Below are 14,226 nucleotides of genomic sequence, written 5' to 3'. Positions count from 1 at the left end.
TTTGCACAATGGCCACGATGGATACTTCTCTGCCAAGTAATAATTTATCAGTGCACTGGAGCAGATTGGAATTATGCAGGACCCACTGAACTGTCCTAGTATGGTAAGGGTAGTCAAGGTATAGATGAGATTCTCTTACTTTTAATATTCATTGAGCCAAGCTAATTTATATGTCAAGCACAGGCTGCATTTACTTGGATTTTCCACTATTTCTCTACTAATTAAAATATTTTAGTTTCATGGTAACATATGTGAAAGCGTTGACAACAGTATTGCTTATTCCACATGTTAATTATGTATTTGTTCAGAGTATGCTGATGAACTGTGTGCATTTCTCACGTTAAGATTTCATTTCATGTCAAAGGAAAAGTGGAAATGTAGTAAGTGGATTTGTGCTTTTAATTTTAGATACTTCTTTTTCCCCTAAAAAAATCTTGTCTATGATTCCTCTGTACCATATGCATTTGGAAATCTTTTGTTGGCAGGAAGTTTAAAAAGAAAGTAATCCTCACTTCTCAGAAAAGGATTTTTGAACAAAGCAGTGCAATTGTGCCATTAATGAGAAAGTTAAATGAAACAAATGACAAGGCGAGCAAGAAAAAAACACAGCATCACAGTCAAGGAATGCACAGGGACACAATATCTTATGCAATATTCCCCATCTGTCAAAGTCAGTAAATACAGAGATTTAATTGGAAATACTCATTATAATAGGCCATAGTGCCTATGGCTCAGTAAATGCAATCAACAAGCTTATAGCATTCTTCGTACTTTTCACTTGTAGGCATCTTGATGAATTTCATCCCAGATGTGAGACCCAACTGATCTGTGCTGATTTTGTAAACCTCATACCCTGATATTTTTGAATACCACTCATTTCTGGAAAAGGTACTTTGGCAACTGAATCTGTCACACCTCGAGAGTAATTTATACCTTTACAGTTTTCTGTGTGTATATATGTGTGCGCAGCCATGTATACATATCTGTAAAATCTATACTTCATGGATTTGTGTGTGCTTGTATGCAATAATATATACACTACACACATATATGCATAATATTACCCTGTTTGGTAAACTGTTTTACTGTTAAAATCACATAGAGCATAAGTTTGGTATATACCACCTTTTTCCTAATACAATATTCTAACCATTTTCTTCTGTGTATTTTTTTGAAATGAAGGTCTTTACATTTCATTAAAACATTTGCGTTTGTACTTACTTGCATTTGAGGGGACAGAGCCATTACACTTGCTTTGTGGTGGAACACGGCTCTTTCCAGAGGTCTGCACAGTTGTTGGAAGGAGAAAATAAATGCACTTTTTGGGAGTTCTTTTTCCTCTAGAAAGCATATGCAAGAAAAAAATTAACTTTCTCTGTGTTTTTTCTCCCAAATGAGAAAGTAATTAATAGCATGTGTTGGGCCATTCACTAAAGACTACGATAAATGATTTACAATTTTCAAGCTAATGAACTGAATGCCTGATCTAAAAAAGGAATGTGTATGATGGTGTTCATCTTCCAGTTATGACCTTCCAGTTCAAAGATCATCTTAACTCCTGTCTGCCTGATCCTCAGATTTGTTGAACTCGTTCTCTTAATTCATGTCTTCAGTGGTGCTCAACACCTGGCAATAGTAGGCCTTCAGAAAGCTGTTCAAAGGATGAAAATAGCAATCTTTTTCTTTTTCTTGTTCTTTTCTTGTTCTTGTTCTTTTTTCTTTTTCTTGTTCTTTTTTCTTTTTCTTGTTTTTTTTAAATTTTTTTTTTATTTTTTTCTGTGAAACACCAGGAAAGTACGGCTTTGTCACTGAGCTCCACATGAAATTATATTAAAAAAAAACCAAAGTGAAAAAAACCAAAGCACAGAAATATATAAGCTTAGTTGGGCTTGCCAAGGTAATATATAGTACTAATCACAGATTGTATTCTGAGACGATAGTTAAGCATTGGAAACAAACTGCCCTGAGAGCTTTTGGTAACCTTACTGTCATCAGAGGGGTTCTAAAAACAGATAAGATATGCACATCTGCCAGGAATGACGAAGTATATTAAGACCCATATTGGGGCAGGGGAGTGAGTAGATGAACTCTTGAGGGACTTATTTTCTCTGAATCCATATTCAGGTTTTCTGAATACAAAAGCTTAGCCTCTGCTAAGGAATCTTACGAGAGTCAAGGGCCGTGACACTTCATTTGCTCTGCACCCGAAACTCCCACTGAAGCCAATTATTCAATCTAATTTAACAAAGACCACAGCTTCTCTGGCTGTGCAATTGTTGGTAACCATCAACAAACTGATTCATCTACAATTGGGCCAAATGTTACAAAATCTGTTTCTGAGTTCTTGTTTGTACCCCCATCATAAGATTACACCAAAATTAAAGCATGCAGTACTTGAACTAACTTCAAAGGCTGAGCTTGCACTTCTAGCTAGTTCAGCCTTTTTATTGGTTCATGTTTTCCATTTGGCTTCAACATCCTGTTCCTTACTGATGCCCTTCTAGAGTTTCATTTACAAATATTACGTCCCTGGTTAGTGAGCCATGCTAATTAATACTGTGGTGGAGGCTATGGATTATAGTAATCTCATGCCTCCTGCTTGGAAAAACGCTGCAATTTTTCCAGACATTTACATGTAATGCCATATTGAACATGGCCAAATTTGTCTTAGGAAAATGTATCCTGAACTCATTTAATCAAAATATATTTAACTAAGGTTGCTTACGCTGTTATCTATTGCCAGTTTTGTTAATCATGAAGCTCAAAAATTTCAATGCAGTAGAAACCCGAGATCCACAATTTCCTAATTAGATTATTTCAAATAAAACAGTAAAGTTAAAACAGGCTGGTTTAAGTATACATATTTTTAAAAGTTTATGCGAATAACAAGTTTGTTAAAAAAACACAAACAGATGATTTGACTACTTTCTGGAAGCCTCACACATTTGACCATGCCCCACCTTTCAAACCTGGGACCACAGTCTAACATGGATTTTAGCTCCACGGGGGATTCTGTAGACAGAGGCTCCCTGACTGCTGGGACCTCAAGTGTTGGTAAAGTTATGATTGTAAAGAAAATCCATTGTATTTGCAGCACCACCAAATATCAAACAAAAGCTATGAAGTCATTGCACAACATACCAATTCTAAATGGATAGGTTCTTCCAACACTAAAATCAACAAAAGCAATGGCATTTTTTAGGAAGAGGGGATATATTTTATTATACCAGGTGATGTACTTGGAAACAACTGACAAACTTTCAGGCTCACAATTTGTTAATCAGGTCATAAAGAGGTCAAGAAATACATAATCTCTGGGGTACTTGTTATTGTATTTTTGTTTTCAATTGTGTTTGGAACTCTCTTTTCATATACAGACGCAATCTGGTTGATGTGACTGCAGTATGATGACACAAGTCTGAAAGCAACACTCCCCTCTCCTTCTAGACAGTCATTTAAGACCAGAAAACAAAACTTGGCAACATTTTGGAACACTTACCACATCACCACCTCAACATGAATTAAAACAGTCTAAAAAGAGAGGTTTAGAAACCTATGAGAAAAAGTCTAAAAACTTGCCACAGGAAACAATTGCAAAAGTGGCACTTTACACATAACCTGGGCCAGTCTTTTTTGTCAGAATGAGCTCTGTATTGTACTGGGTAAATCAAATAAAAGGCATAGATGTCTCTAGGTTAAATCTTACAGCTCCAAAGTTTTAGGTGTCACTCTCTTGGGGTGCAGTCCCTAACCTGAGCAAGGCCTCTTCTCCTCTCTACACAGCTCGCTCCTCTGAGAGGAGCACACCAAGCCAAGAGCTGCCCTGAGCAAGCATGTTGAACCTAACCAAGGAAGGGGCCAAATGTAGCGCCTTGTGGAGAGTGAGTCTGATCTTTTATTTGAAGGAGGCTTTCCCACTTCAGAGCCACTGTTTTATACCCACAGGTAAGTTGGTCTGTCATTTTCTGTGAGAATTAGTTCCTTGAGCCAAATTACAGTTGTATGAACAGCAGTAGTTGGCCACTGTCTAATTTCCTAGAAGTCAGAGGATCACTGGTCACATCTAGGAAAAAACAGAAGATAACAAAAGGTCTGGTCTAAACCCTACTAAGGTATGAAGAACGCTTCTTGTTTCCATGGCATTGGACTACCAAAGGGTACCCATGAATCTTCTGCTCAGACTTACTGTAACGCATGCATGATCAAAGTACGGGTAAATGTACCAGGTGCTTGCGTGTACAGGATTGTCACCAGTATTGCTGGGCAGGTCATGCAGACATTGTCTGCCATATGATAGCTTCCATACGTTATATGGTGTTTGGAGGCAGAGAATTTTACCTTGTGTGGAACTAAACCATGTCACAGTGCATCAACCAAGCTGTGCTTTGAAAAGGAGTGTGAAAACTTTGTCTTTTGTCCTTGTGTTGCGGTCCTTGCTTTCATTTTCAAAAGGAGGATCTCTGCTCCCATGCTGTTCTTACCTTGGACACTTTCTGGAGCTGAACCCAAGCTAGGAATGCTTGTGGCCTACATCCGATGGGCTGTCAGTTGCTGGATGTGACTGTAGGGACTGTAGAGACTGAATTACATGTAAGAATTTCATGCACTGATTGGTTAAACTGTAGATTGGAGTATTTGTCTGTAAAAGTGGTTTAACTCTACAGGTTCCTGGAAAAACAAGGACGAGGAATGAAAAAACTCTCTCAGAGTAAGGGACTTCTATGCAAATACAGAGGAGTAAAGGAATGACATAAAAACATTGGTTTTGATGACTTTATTTCCATTGCAGACAGGCTACATGACATTTAAAACCACAAAAGAGAGAAGAATCCTGGCATCATGTAAAGGGCTTTGAGCAATGAAAAGGGACTGGAAAGAGGTGCTTCTGTGGGTGGGTTTTTGTTTTTTCCTAAGAAATCAGATGATAATGTAGAACATTTCTGGCAACAAATGATGAAGTTAGACTTGTCTAAGTTAAACTTTTAGGTAAGAATGACACATACATGGAGTGTTACTTGTTTAAAAAGCTATTTATCTAAACAAGGTTTTCCTGTTAAAAGAAGCAGGGTGATTGTTTCAGATAGGCCCTCTGAACCTGGAGGACCTCAGAGTGAGAACAATTAATACAGAAACATATTCCAGAAAAAAAAAATAGGGAGAAAAAAGCATCACATGAATGTTAATGTCTACGCTGTTGAACCTGGTGTGTTTTCTAGTTCTTGGGCCTGAATGCACATTAGCCATGTCTTACCTGCAAGTCGGGAACTTGGGAAGTAGCCAAATCTCTCTGTTAACAATAGAACTCGTGATGGTACCAACACAGCATCATTCACATAATTATATCACTATTTGATGTGTATAAAAATACCAAAATCTGTCTCTTTAGAAGTTGAAAAAAACCTAAGAAATTGCTTTTTTTTTTGAGGTTTTTCTATTTCAGAAGCATGCATAAAATCAACAAACGCTTGTGAAATCCCTGTCCACTCCATTTATTCCGATTTGAACTTTTGCTTTTTTTTTCTCTCATTTGTTTATAATGCCCTGTTGGAAGTACAAAAATATTTTTCTTGCCCCTACTAGTTTTTGCATTTTCCATTTAGGAATCATTGATTCACCCTCATTTTTTGTACAGCTGCCATTCCAAATCTGTTAAATAACTTCTTGTGCCACAATATCTTTCTTTGTTCCATAGCACCATTGGTTGATGTCAATGCAGCCGTGGTAAGAGAGTATTTGATTAGTTAATTTCTTGCACAGAAATGGGAGGAGGAGCACAGATGTATGCATTTTCATATGTGGCACATAGCACTGTTTGAATTTTTTTTCTTTTGTGATAGAGAGGTAGATTTTATAATAAATCAAACTATTGAGGAATGCAGCCAGCTCAGGGGATTGCTGATGTCCCATGTGATCTTTTTCCAGTAGATTTTTGGTTCTAATTTGATCCAGATTATGATTATCTAAAGACTTTTTGTGGCATGTGCAAAATCACTTGATTGTCACAGTCCTGTTCCGAGTCGGCTCCAGTCCACACCACAGAAAGTACAATCCTAAGTATCACAGCTGGCACTCTCAGTGGAAAATACAAGGATATACTGCCTGAATTTTCTCTCAGTACAGTCAGAGGTAGATTTTATTTTAAATTTCAGTGGAGCACAAGGAAGAAATGATTTAGCATTAATGCCTTCCATCACTCCTCAAAAGATGATTCCTTTCAGGGACACCATGAGGAAAGCTCAATTGTTGCTGGCACTGCAGTATTTTGGAGAGGAAAAGAGGACCGCAGATTCTAGTTTGGTAACTGTGACACCTTTTGAGCAAACAGTCCTAATATTCATGTCCAAAAGACAACTGGAGCAGGTGCCAGAAACCTCAGGGACTGGGTGTACTGGGAAGGAAATAACTGCTGTTGTCTCTGTATCATGCCTCTGTCTTTTTAGAAGGGTTCTTTGCTTTGATGCATTTGGATACATGGGGTCCACTCAAGGCCAAAACTGCATTCAGTCTTATAATCCACTCAGAAACCGGAGTGGTAGGAAGCAACTCTGAGCACTGACTTAACGGAGCTGATTATCTCCGCCCTCCTTCCACGGCTCTTCCTCTAGTGTATCCTATATCCTTTTTTATCCCTCATCTGCACAGTCCCAAACTGCTCTTTATACAGTACAATAAGGAGTTGGCTGTATATTCCACAGTAATGACACAAAGTAATAATAACAATTAGCACTTTGTTTAGCATCTTAGCTATAATAGAAAGACGCCTAGCCAGCCGTACCTCAGGCACATGGGGAAACTGGTCACACAGAAAAGAATTTGATGATCTGGCCAGCCATGAAGTAAGCTATTGAAAACTGCAATCAAGATTTCTTTATTTGCAGACCGAGGTCCATCCACCAAAACATTCTGTCTCACCAAGACTGGTGCTTATAGGAAAATTCCTCATATATAATTTATATATGATAGTAGCCACGAAACCCACTCTGCTTTTATTCCAATTGATTTCGTATCCTCTTTTTCTGACATTGTGTAATAAAAGGGCAAGTTGAGCCGAGCTTTTTAAGGTCCCCTAGACAACTCTCCCTGCCATTTCCTTCCTGGTCTCACCGAATGACTGGATGAGCTCACCTCAGGAACAGCAGCACCCTTGTGGACCCACGTATTTCCCAAGATCCCCCACAACCCCGTTATAGACACATCTTGTCATTCTTTTCTCATGACATCATTAACATTTGGCTTTTTGTGTGAATCCACATGGGAAAAACTCTCGGACAGACATTTTTCATTTTGGTCTCAACTATTGTAACAAACTTTTCTTCAATTTGAGGAACCTTGTCCAAATCACATCTATTGAGACTGCTGTTGCGAAGAACATTCTCCCAGCTCGTAGCTACAGCTGTATGATTTTTCTCTGCAAGTTTCTACCGTCACTTTCCTCTTCTTTAATCCCACCGAAGGAAAAGCAACTTCTCTTCAGTTTTAAGGGGCCATCTCCTCTGTCATTTGGTATTGGGATCTGCTGGCTTTGGCAAGGGAGCGCAAGGGTGGAATGAATACCTTGCTGCACAGGAGAGGCTTCATTTTTTTCAAGGCAGGAATTTATAGCATTTAGTGTAAATCCCACAGAGGGTCCCCAGGAATAAAAACGACAATACCACATGCAGGTGGTGATTAGGTGGAAGCCATGGGCAAAGCACACATGCACCTCATTTCCAAGAAAGGTAGGAAAGCCGGCAGAGGGATACCTACAAAGGATTACAGATGGCTTGTTTCTGGACTTGGCCAATCACTCTTGGTGACCCATGTAGGTTATTATTTCACGTATTCTGGTATTATGGCTGTTTGGGTTTGATGGCTGCTCTGAAAATGTGGGAAAGCGCCCGACGTGCGCGGCAAGGGCAGAAGGCCCGGCCTGCCGGGCTTGCGGCGGGCAGCGAGCGCCCGCAGTGCCGGGGGGCTCTCGGCGGGCGGGAGCGCGGCGGCGGCGCCCGGCTCGGCCCGCCTCTGCTCTGCGGGGCGCTCGGTGCCCGGCGGGCCTGAGGCGGCGGCCGAGCCCTCCGGCCGGCACCGCAGCATCTCCCCGGGCGCCCTTCAGGCGGCGGCGGCGGCGCCCCCCCCTCGCTGACTCCCGCTCCGCGCCACACGGGGCCCGCCCCGCGCGCGCTGCCGTGTTTGGGCTGAGCCGCTCGCCGTACCCGGGCGGCCGCCTCCCGCGCATGCGGGCTGCCGGGGCCGCAGAGGGGAGGGCGCCCGGCCGGCGGGGCGGAAGGACGTTGGTGGGCCCGCGCTGAGGTGAGGCCGCGCTGCCGCTCCCTGCTTCTGCGGCCGGGTCCCCGCTGCCCACCACCCCGGGGGCTGCCGGCCGCCGCTCTCCTCGGCCGCGGCCCCGGCCCCGCGGCGGCTGCCCGTGACCTCTGCGCGTCCCTGAGGGCGGCGGGGACGGGCGCTGCGTCGGGCGCGCTGCTGGGGGGCAGGGGGCGGCCGCGCCTGCTGTGAGGGGGGACCTGCTCGGGGCTCGGCTCAGCCTGGCCGCGGCAGCTTTCGCCGTGGCCGGAGAGGGGCCTGGCGGTGGTGGTTCCTCCTAAACGTGAGAGGAGAGCGGGCTGCGGTCAGCACCAAGGCCTGTGGGGACCAAGGCCCTTGGGGACAGCTGGGCCGCCGCCAGGTCTCCGCTCCTGCTGCGCGGCCCTGTGGGCGCAGGAGGCGGCGCAGAGGGCAGCGCTGCCCGGGGCTGCTCCTGCCTGGGTGAGCCTTCAGCCTCTGTTCAGAGAGAGCCGCGGCTTCAGCCCCAGTAAAACCTTACCCGACAGAAAAACATCCTTTAATGCAGTAGGGTTTGCAGTTTGAAAAAAAAAAAAAACAACCCCAGACCAGGTCAAGAGGCATGTGCTTTTCCTTAGAAATGAATAAAAGGTCATCAATGTTCTGAATGTCTTCTGAGGTAAACACCAGGACAGCAGGCCTGAAATGGTCGACCCCTGCGGGGAGGGAAGGATTTAGTATGAAAAGCAAAGGCCACTCTTGATTCCGTGAGTACTGGATGTAAGGAGTATTAAAACTTACTTAGATTCACGTCATAAATAGGTTGTCCTTGAATGTTGTCCCTTAAATCGTCTCATTGAAAAGTCAAATAGAGGAGTGCTGTTGCTTATGTTGTGAAGATTATTATTACACAATATAAAACCCATAATTTTCTGGGATAGAGTTACAGAAAATTATTTAAGTAGAGCTTCTTGTCCCACAATTCTGTTTTTCTCCTATTTTTTTTTCCTCCTTTCTTCTAGGAAATATCACCATGTCATCTGCATTGTTGCCTAAGCCACAAATGCGTCGCCTGTTGGCCAGGCGGATGAAGTTTCACCTGTTTGGGGCATTCTTTGTGTCTGTGGGATGTGCAGCTTTATACAAGGTGAGCCCCATAGTCATTCAGTTATAAACTGGACTCATTAGAGTGTTTTAAGAATTCATAATATTTTTTTGTTGAGATTTGGTTGAGCTGTTCATCAGAAAGCTTTAGTAGTTATTTTTGTAAGCATGTTTCCAGAACATAAATAAATCTTCCTAATCTTCATTTGAAGAAACGATACAAATAACCTGATGCTTTAAGCTGTTGTGATGAAGATCACGCAATTCGTGACAACTTAACCTCGAGTGTCCTAGTCCTAGACTGCTCTTGATCATTTGCATGGTTGATGTATGTTAACTCTAGATAGTCTGTGTTTCTCTCTGTCACAGTATCTGAGGCTTGAGAGAGTTGTCAAAAGTCTTTGCTTTATCTCTAGACTGATCCCAGAAAAGTTGCTCATAAACACTTAGGAAAACCCAGCCTTCACACTGAAGATGTTAGTGTGGGGAAGACTAGTATGGTCCTTTTAGCCTCTCTTTTGAAGAGTGTGGAAATGGAGCATTACATTTCCAAAAAAGCCCACTTACAGATTGGGGTTTGTTTTTTGTGGTCCTTAAGACACTTCTGATAAAAAGAGTGGTAGTTGTTCTTGAGCACCTTTACTAAGTAATTCTCGGATCTCATACACAAAGCAAGCAACAGAGTTTGAATTTCTGTGGAAGAACTGGATCTTGGTTTGTCCATTGGACTCATTCTTATACCATTTGCAGCATTTGAGTACTCAGGAAGCCTTTGATAAAAGTGACTAGCAAATAACTTAATTTCAGGCTGTTCATCACAGAAACATCACAGCGGACTTAAACTTCTCAGAGATCAACAAATGTCTATCAGAAACAATAAGCTTGCACAGTTAAAGCTCAACATTACTTAACACATCTGTTAAGAGGTAGGCAAGTTTGTCTGGTCAGACTGACAGTATTATTTTATTAACAATCTGTGGATTTATATCTTATTTGGCACCCCATATTAATACACTAGTAAGGCAGAAGACGATATTTAAAACAAGTAACATGGATCTAAGTAGTGATTTACTTTGTTAGATGTTAGAAACTGTTGGAGAAAACCACCGTGGACTTTCCTGCACATTTTGGGGGGCTTTTTGAGTATACCCCTGCGCTTCAGTATCCAAGGAGTCAGGATTGTGTCTTTTTATGTTGGTGAGCTGTAAGGGTGGCTTAGCACTCTTGTAAAATTTTACCAGACTTCTGTAGTTGACCTACAGTGTAGCTGAAATGTAATGCATTGTTTTAGGATGCCGTATCATCTGGAGTTACAATTTTGCAGCTGCCTGCAGGCACAAAAATTGCCATACCGGCATGTTTTTACATCTAAAACTATTAGCAGGGAGGGCATTGGACACTTAAGTGTCAGTATAGGTGGAGTGTTTCTGGATCTTAAAGGAGTGATGTGCTGTCTTGTAATGGGCTTTCTTTTTAAGGTTTTACTTCAGACATTGTTTTTTCTGACCAATGGTCAGGTAGCCTGAACTGTGGATTTCAACAGTAACAAAGTAATATGTTAGTAATTTGAGCTGAAGGATTTTTAGAGTGACAGCCACTGACACAAATCATAGCAGTGATAGAAAATGTGTTTGTAAAGCTTTGCAAGCTTTAATTTTCTCTGTGTTACTTTCCAGTTTGGAGTTGCTGAACCCCGAAAGCGAGCTTATGCAGAGTTCTATAAAAACTATGATCCCATGAAGGACTTTGAAGCCATGAGAGCAGCTGGTGTGTTTGAGTCTGCACCACCCAAATGATGGTAAGGCACCTTAGTAGTAAGCTACTCTGCATTAGAACAAGAGTAAATTTGTTTCAGTGAAACACTGTGCTTCTGTTTGGAGGCTTTTCCTTTTTGATCGAATAGAAAGGTGCTCCCAAAGAAAAAAGATCCAAACTGCCTTTGAGAGACCACTGGGTAATAAAACCTTGAAGAAATAGGGGAACTAGGGAGTGGAGAGGAAGGGCAGAGTAGAAAGTTCCTGAGTACCTTTTGGGTAACTTGTTTAATTGTGTGATATAGGAGACTTGCACAGAGTGATGCCAGGCCTTTCCCTCCTCACGCAGCCATGCAGAGGAGACAAAGCTAAACTACAAGACTTGCCTGATACCACTGTTACATTGATGCTGTCACATCTTGAACTGCTTAGCTTCAGGCGATCTATATCTACTGCTTATGTCTTGTGGTGGTACAGTGAATGAGAAAATGGAGAGGCTGTTTCTCTCTCATAGCATGCATCTTAATGTAAGAAACAGAGACTGTTTGCACATATCCTTTTGTCTCTTGAAGTAGTGAGAGGAGGAAGATAAGTAGTCATGAGGGGAAATATATTTACGTACATACATACATAAACATATATATAAATTGTAGTGGTGTGCAGTTCTGTATACTAATACTCAGATTTTTGCCAGGCTGAATTAAGCTTGAATTGAACTTTGTTCACAACACTGTTTTTCCTAACACTTAACACTGCCATTTGTTTGAAGACTACCAAACTTTGTTCTCCCTTACTTGTCATAATACCAGGAGAAAAAAGTCTTGATTTCAAACTTGTCGTAGTTATTAATAAGCACACCCACTGAACAGCACAAGCTTATGATGAGACAACTCAATAAAGAATTCCTCCCCCTTTTTTGATCCAAATCTCTTACACCGAGTTCTCTGTTTCTCTTAAAATGAATTTAAACTAATCTAGAATGATAGCTTTTTCATTCTTTTGGAATGTTTTCATATTGTGATCATTATTGTGATAATCTGTGGCTCTAATTATCCTGGCCAGCTGGATTTTCTCAGCCTCTTTGTGTAAAGAAGCAAGATTGAGTAAAAGATTTGTACTTAACACTATTAATGCTTAATTCTCTTGTGTGACTATCTATAACTATCTGGTTTCTGCATAACACAATTACATAAAAAATGCAGAGCTCCAGCTCTTGTAACAAATTTAAAAAGAAAAGAAAAAAAATTTGGCAGTTTCTCTGTTTTTTGGTGTGGGTTGGTTTTTTTTTTTTTTTTTTTTTTTGTGAGAGAGGGAAACTTCTGTTCTTTAGCTATGACTGCAACAAAAATAATGAAATGATAAGTTTACCTGGTTTTAATCTTGGTAATTCTGCCTCTGGTTTGGTCCTATTGCTAATATATAGGCACTTTCAAACTTTTCTTAGACACTGGAATTGCATTCTTTAGTCAGGTGGCCTTCATCAGAGTATTCTGAAAGACCATCTGGTGGTAAAATCATTTGAAACAAACACTGTCAACAAGGATGCATGTTGAATACTTAATTGGAATCATGAGCAGGATTTTTTTCAGTGCAAATAGAGCTCCATTCTTGGTTAACTTATGTTCTCATTTGCAGCTTAAAAAAAAATAGTTACACATTGTGTGCACCTGTTAAAATTAAATGTTTCCTAAACATCTATTCCATCCTTTAATTACGCCAGCTCAAAAGAAAATGTGAAAGACAGATCTTTAAATGTGATTTTGTTTGAATTGCTGATGCTTCTTATTCCTTAGCTTATTTATGTAACAACTTAAATTTTTCACTCCTTCGTAGTAGAAAGAGGTGGGCTTTTTTTAGTGCCTGCACAGGAATACTTAAGCAGAAGGAGAAAATGCCAGTGTTTCAAGTGTTCTGGAAAGACTTTGAAAAGAACAAGTACACAGAACAGATGGAAGACATTTTCATTTGCCTCAGTAGTCTAGATCTTAGCTGTGGAAGCTGGATGGAGGTTGAATTTGATGCTTTTTTTGGTATAGTTACCTAAAGGGTGCAGTCATGCATGCATTACATCTCCTGTTTTATTGGAATATATTCTGTACGTGGCAGTGAATACAGTGTTTTAATGTCATTGAACACTCATTCCGAAATCAGTATTTGGCCCGAAGATTAGGGAGAGGGTAGGGTAGGCAGGGAGGGGAATTCCTCGGTTAGGGTGTTTGTTAGCTTGGCATTCTCCACGAGTTTGTTTCTGCTGGGCATGCAGGCAACTTGGTACCCGAGGGTGAATTTACACTGTTTCGTCTACTTGTCGTGGCCTTTGTGTGGTGACACTGGTAATGGAAACTAAGTGCAAGTATAAATTCAAGGAGTATTGTACCTCTGCTGTGTGCTCAGTAATAAAGAGGCAAGCTAAGAGTTTGGTGCTAACCACTTGCAAGACTGTTGTCATGGAGCAGAGCTGGTCTTGGATTGTGTTCAAGGTAATGGGGAGAAGCAATTTGAATTTGGTTTTCTTCCTTCCTTGGTAGGTTGCCTACACCACTTGTTTCCTCTCTGGCTCCTGTCTGAAAGCTGCATTCCTTTCTCTTTCAGGCCCTTAGCAAGATTGATTCAGTTATCAGTGCAGCATGTACAGTGAATCTGATGTGCTGTGCAGTATTGTTCCAGCTCTTGATTTGTTCCATGTTTCACTTCTGTTTGCCACATGAAGGGTGTGTGAATCTTAAAGCATCAGGAAATAACAGGGGGAATTCCTCTAGACTAAACCACCACATAAACATTTCTCTCTATTGCTTTGCATTCATACATACTAATATGTTTACTTAGAGCGTGAAGTTTGTCCAACATAACTTAGTATTTTTCTTTTTTTAATCTTGCAGATCCCCTCCAGTCTAAGGAGACTTGATGACCGAACCTTATTTGTTCACTGAATGGTAAAGTGTAATGCACTTCGGTGCATGGCATGCTCTAATGTAACTCAATAAATAAAATACATATGTCAGTGGCGCTTAGTTGTTGTCTTTAATGTTGAAATGCTTAAATGCTCAGATGCTGGGAAGAGTGGTGGTAAGTCTTCATAAATTGCTCAAGATTACCAAGTCAAGTTTTC

General features: G+C 41.2%; 1 protein-coding gene across 1 annotated transcript; it reads left to right on the top strand.

Moving 5' to 3' along the window:
- The first annotated feature begins 8,157 nt into the window (after positions 1 to 8,157).
- On the top strand, positions 8,158 to 14,118 carry LOC121085521 (cytochrome c oxidase subunit 6C). Its single transcript, XM_040588258.1, has 4 exons — positions 8,158 to 8,289; positions 9,282 to 9,406; positions 11,040 to 11,161; positions 13,997 to 14,118. The coding sequence occupies exons 2-3, from the start codon at positions 9,293 to 9,295 to the stop codon at positions 11,157 to 11,159; spliced, it is 234 nt and encodes a 77-aa protein (XP_040444192.1). The 5' UTR covers positions 8,158 to 8,289; positions 9,282 to 9,292; the 3' UTR covers positions 11,160 to 11,161; positions 13,997 to 14,118.
- Positions 14,119 to 14,226: the final 108 nt, after the last annotated feature.

Source organism: Falco naumanni, chromosome 3 (genome assembly GCF_017639655.2).
Source record: "Falco naumanni isolate bFalNau1 chromosome 3, bFalNau1.pat, whole genome shotgun sequence".
Lineage (NCBI taxonomy): Eukaryota > Metazoa > Chordata > Aves > Falconiformes > Falconidae > Falco > Falco naumanni.
This window is presented reverse-complemented; position numbering and strand designations above follow the sequence as displayed.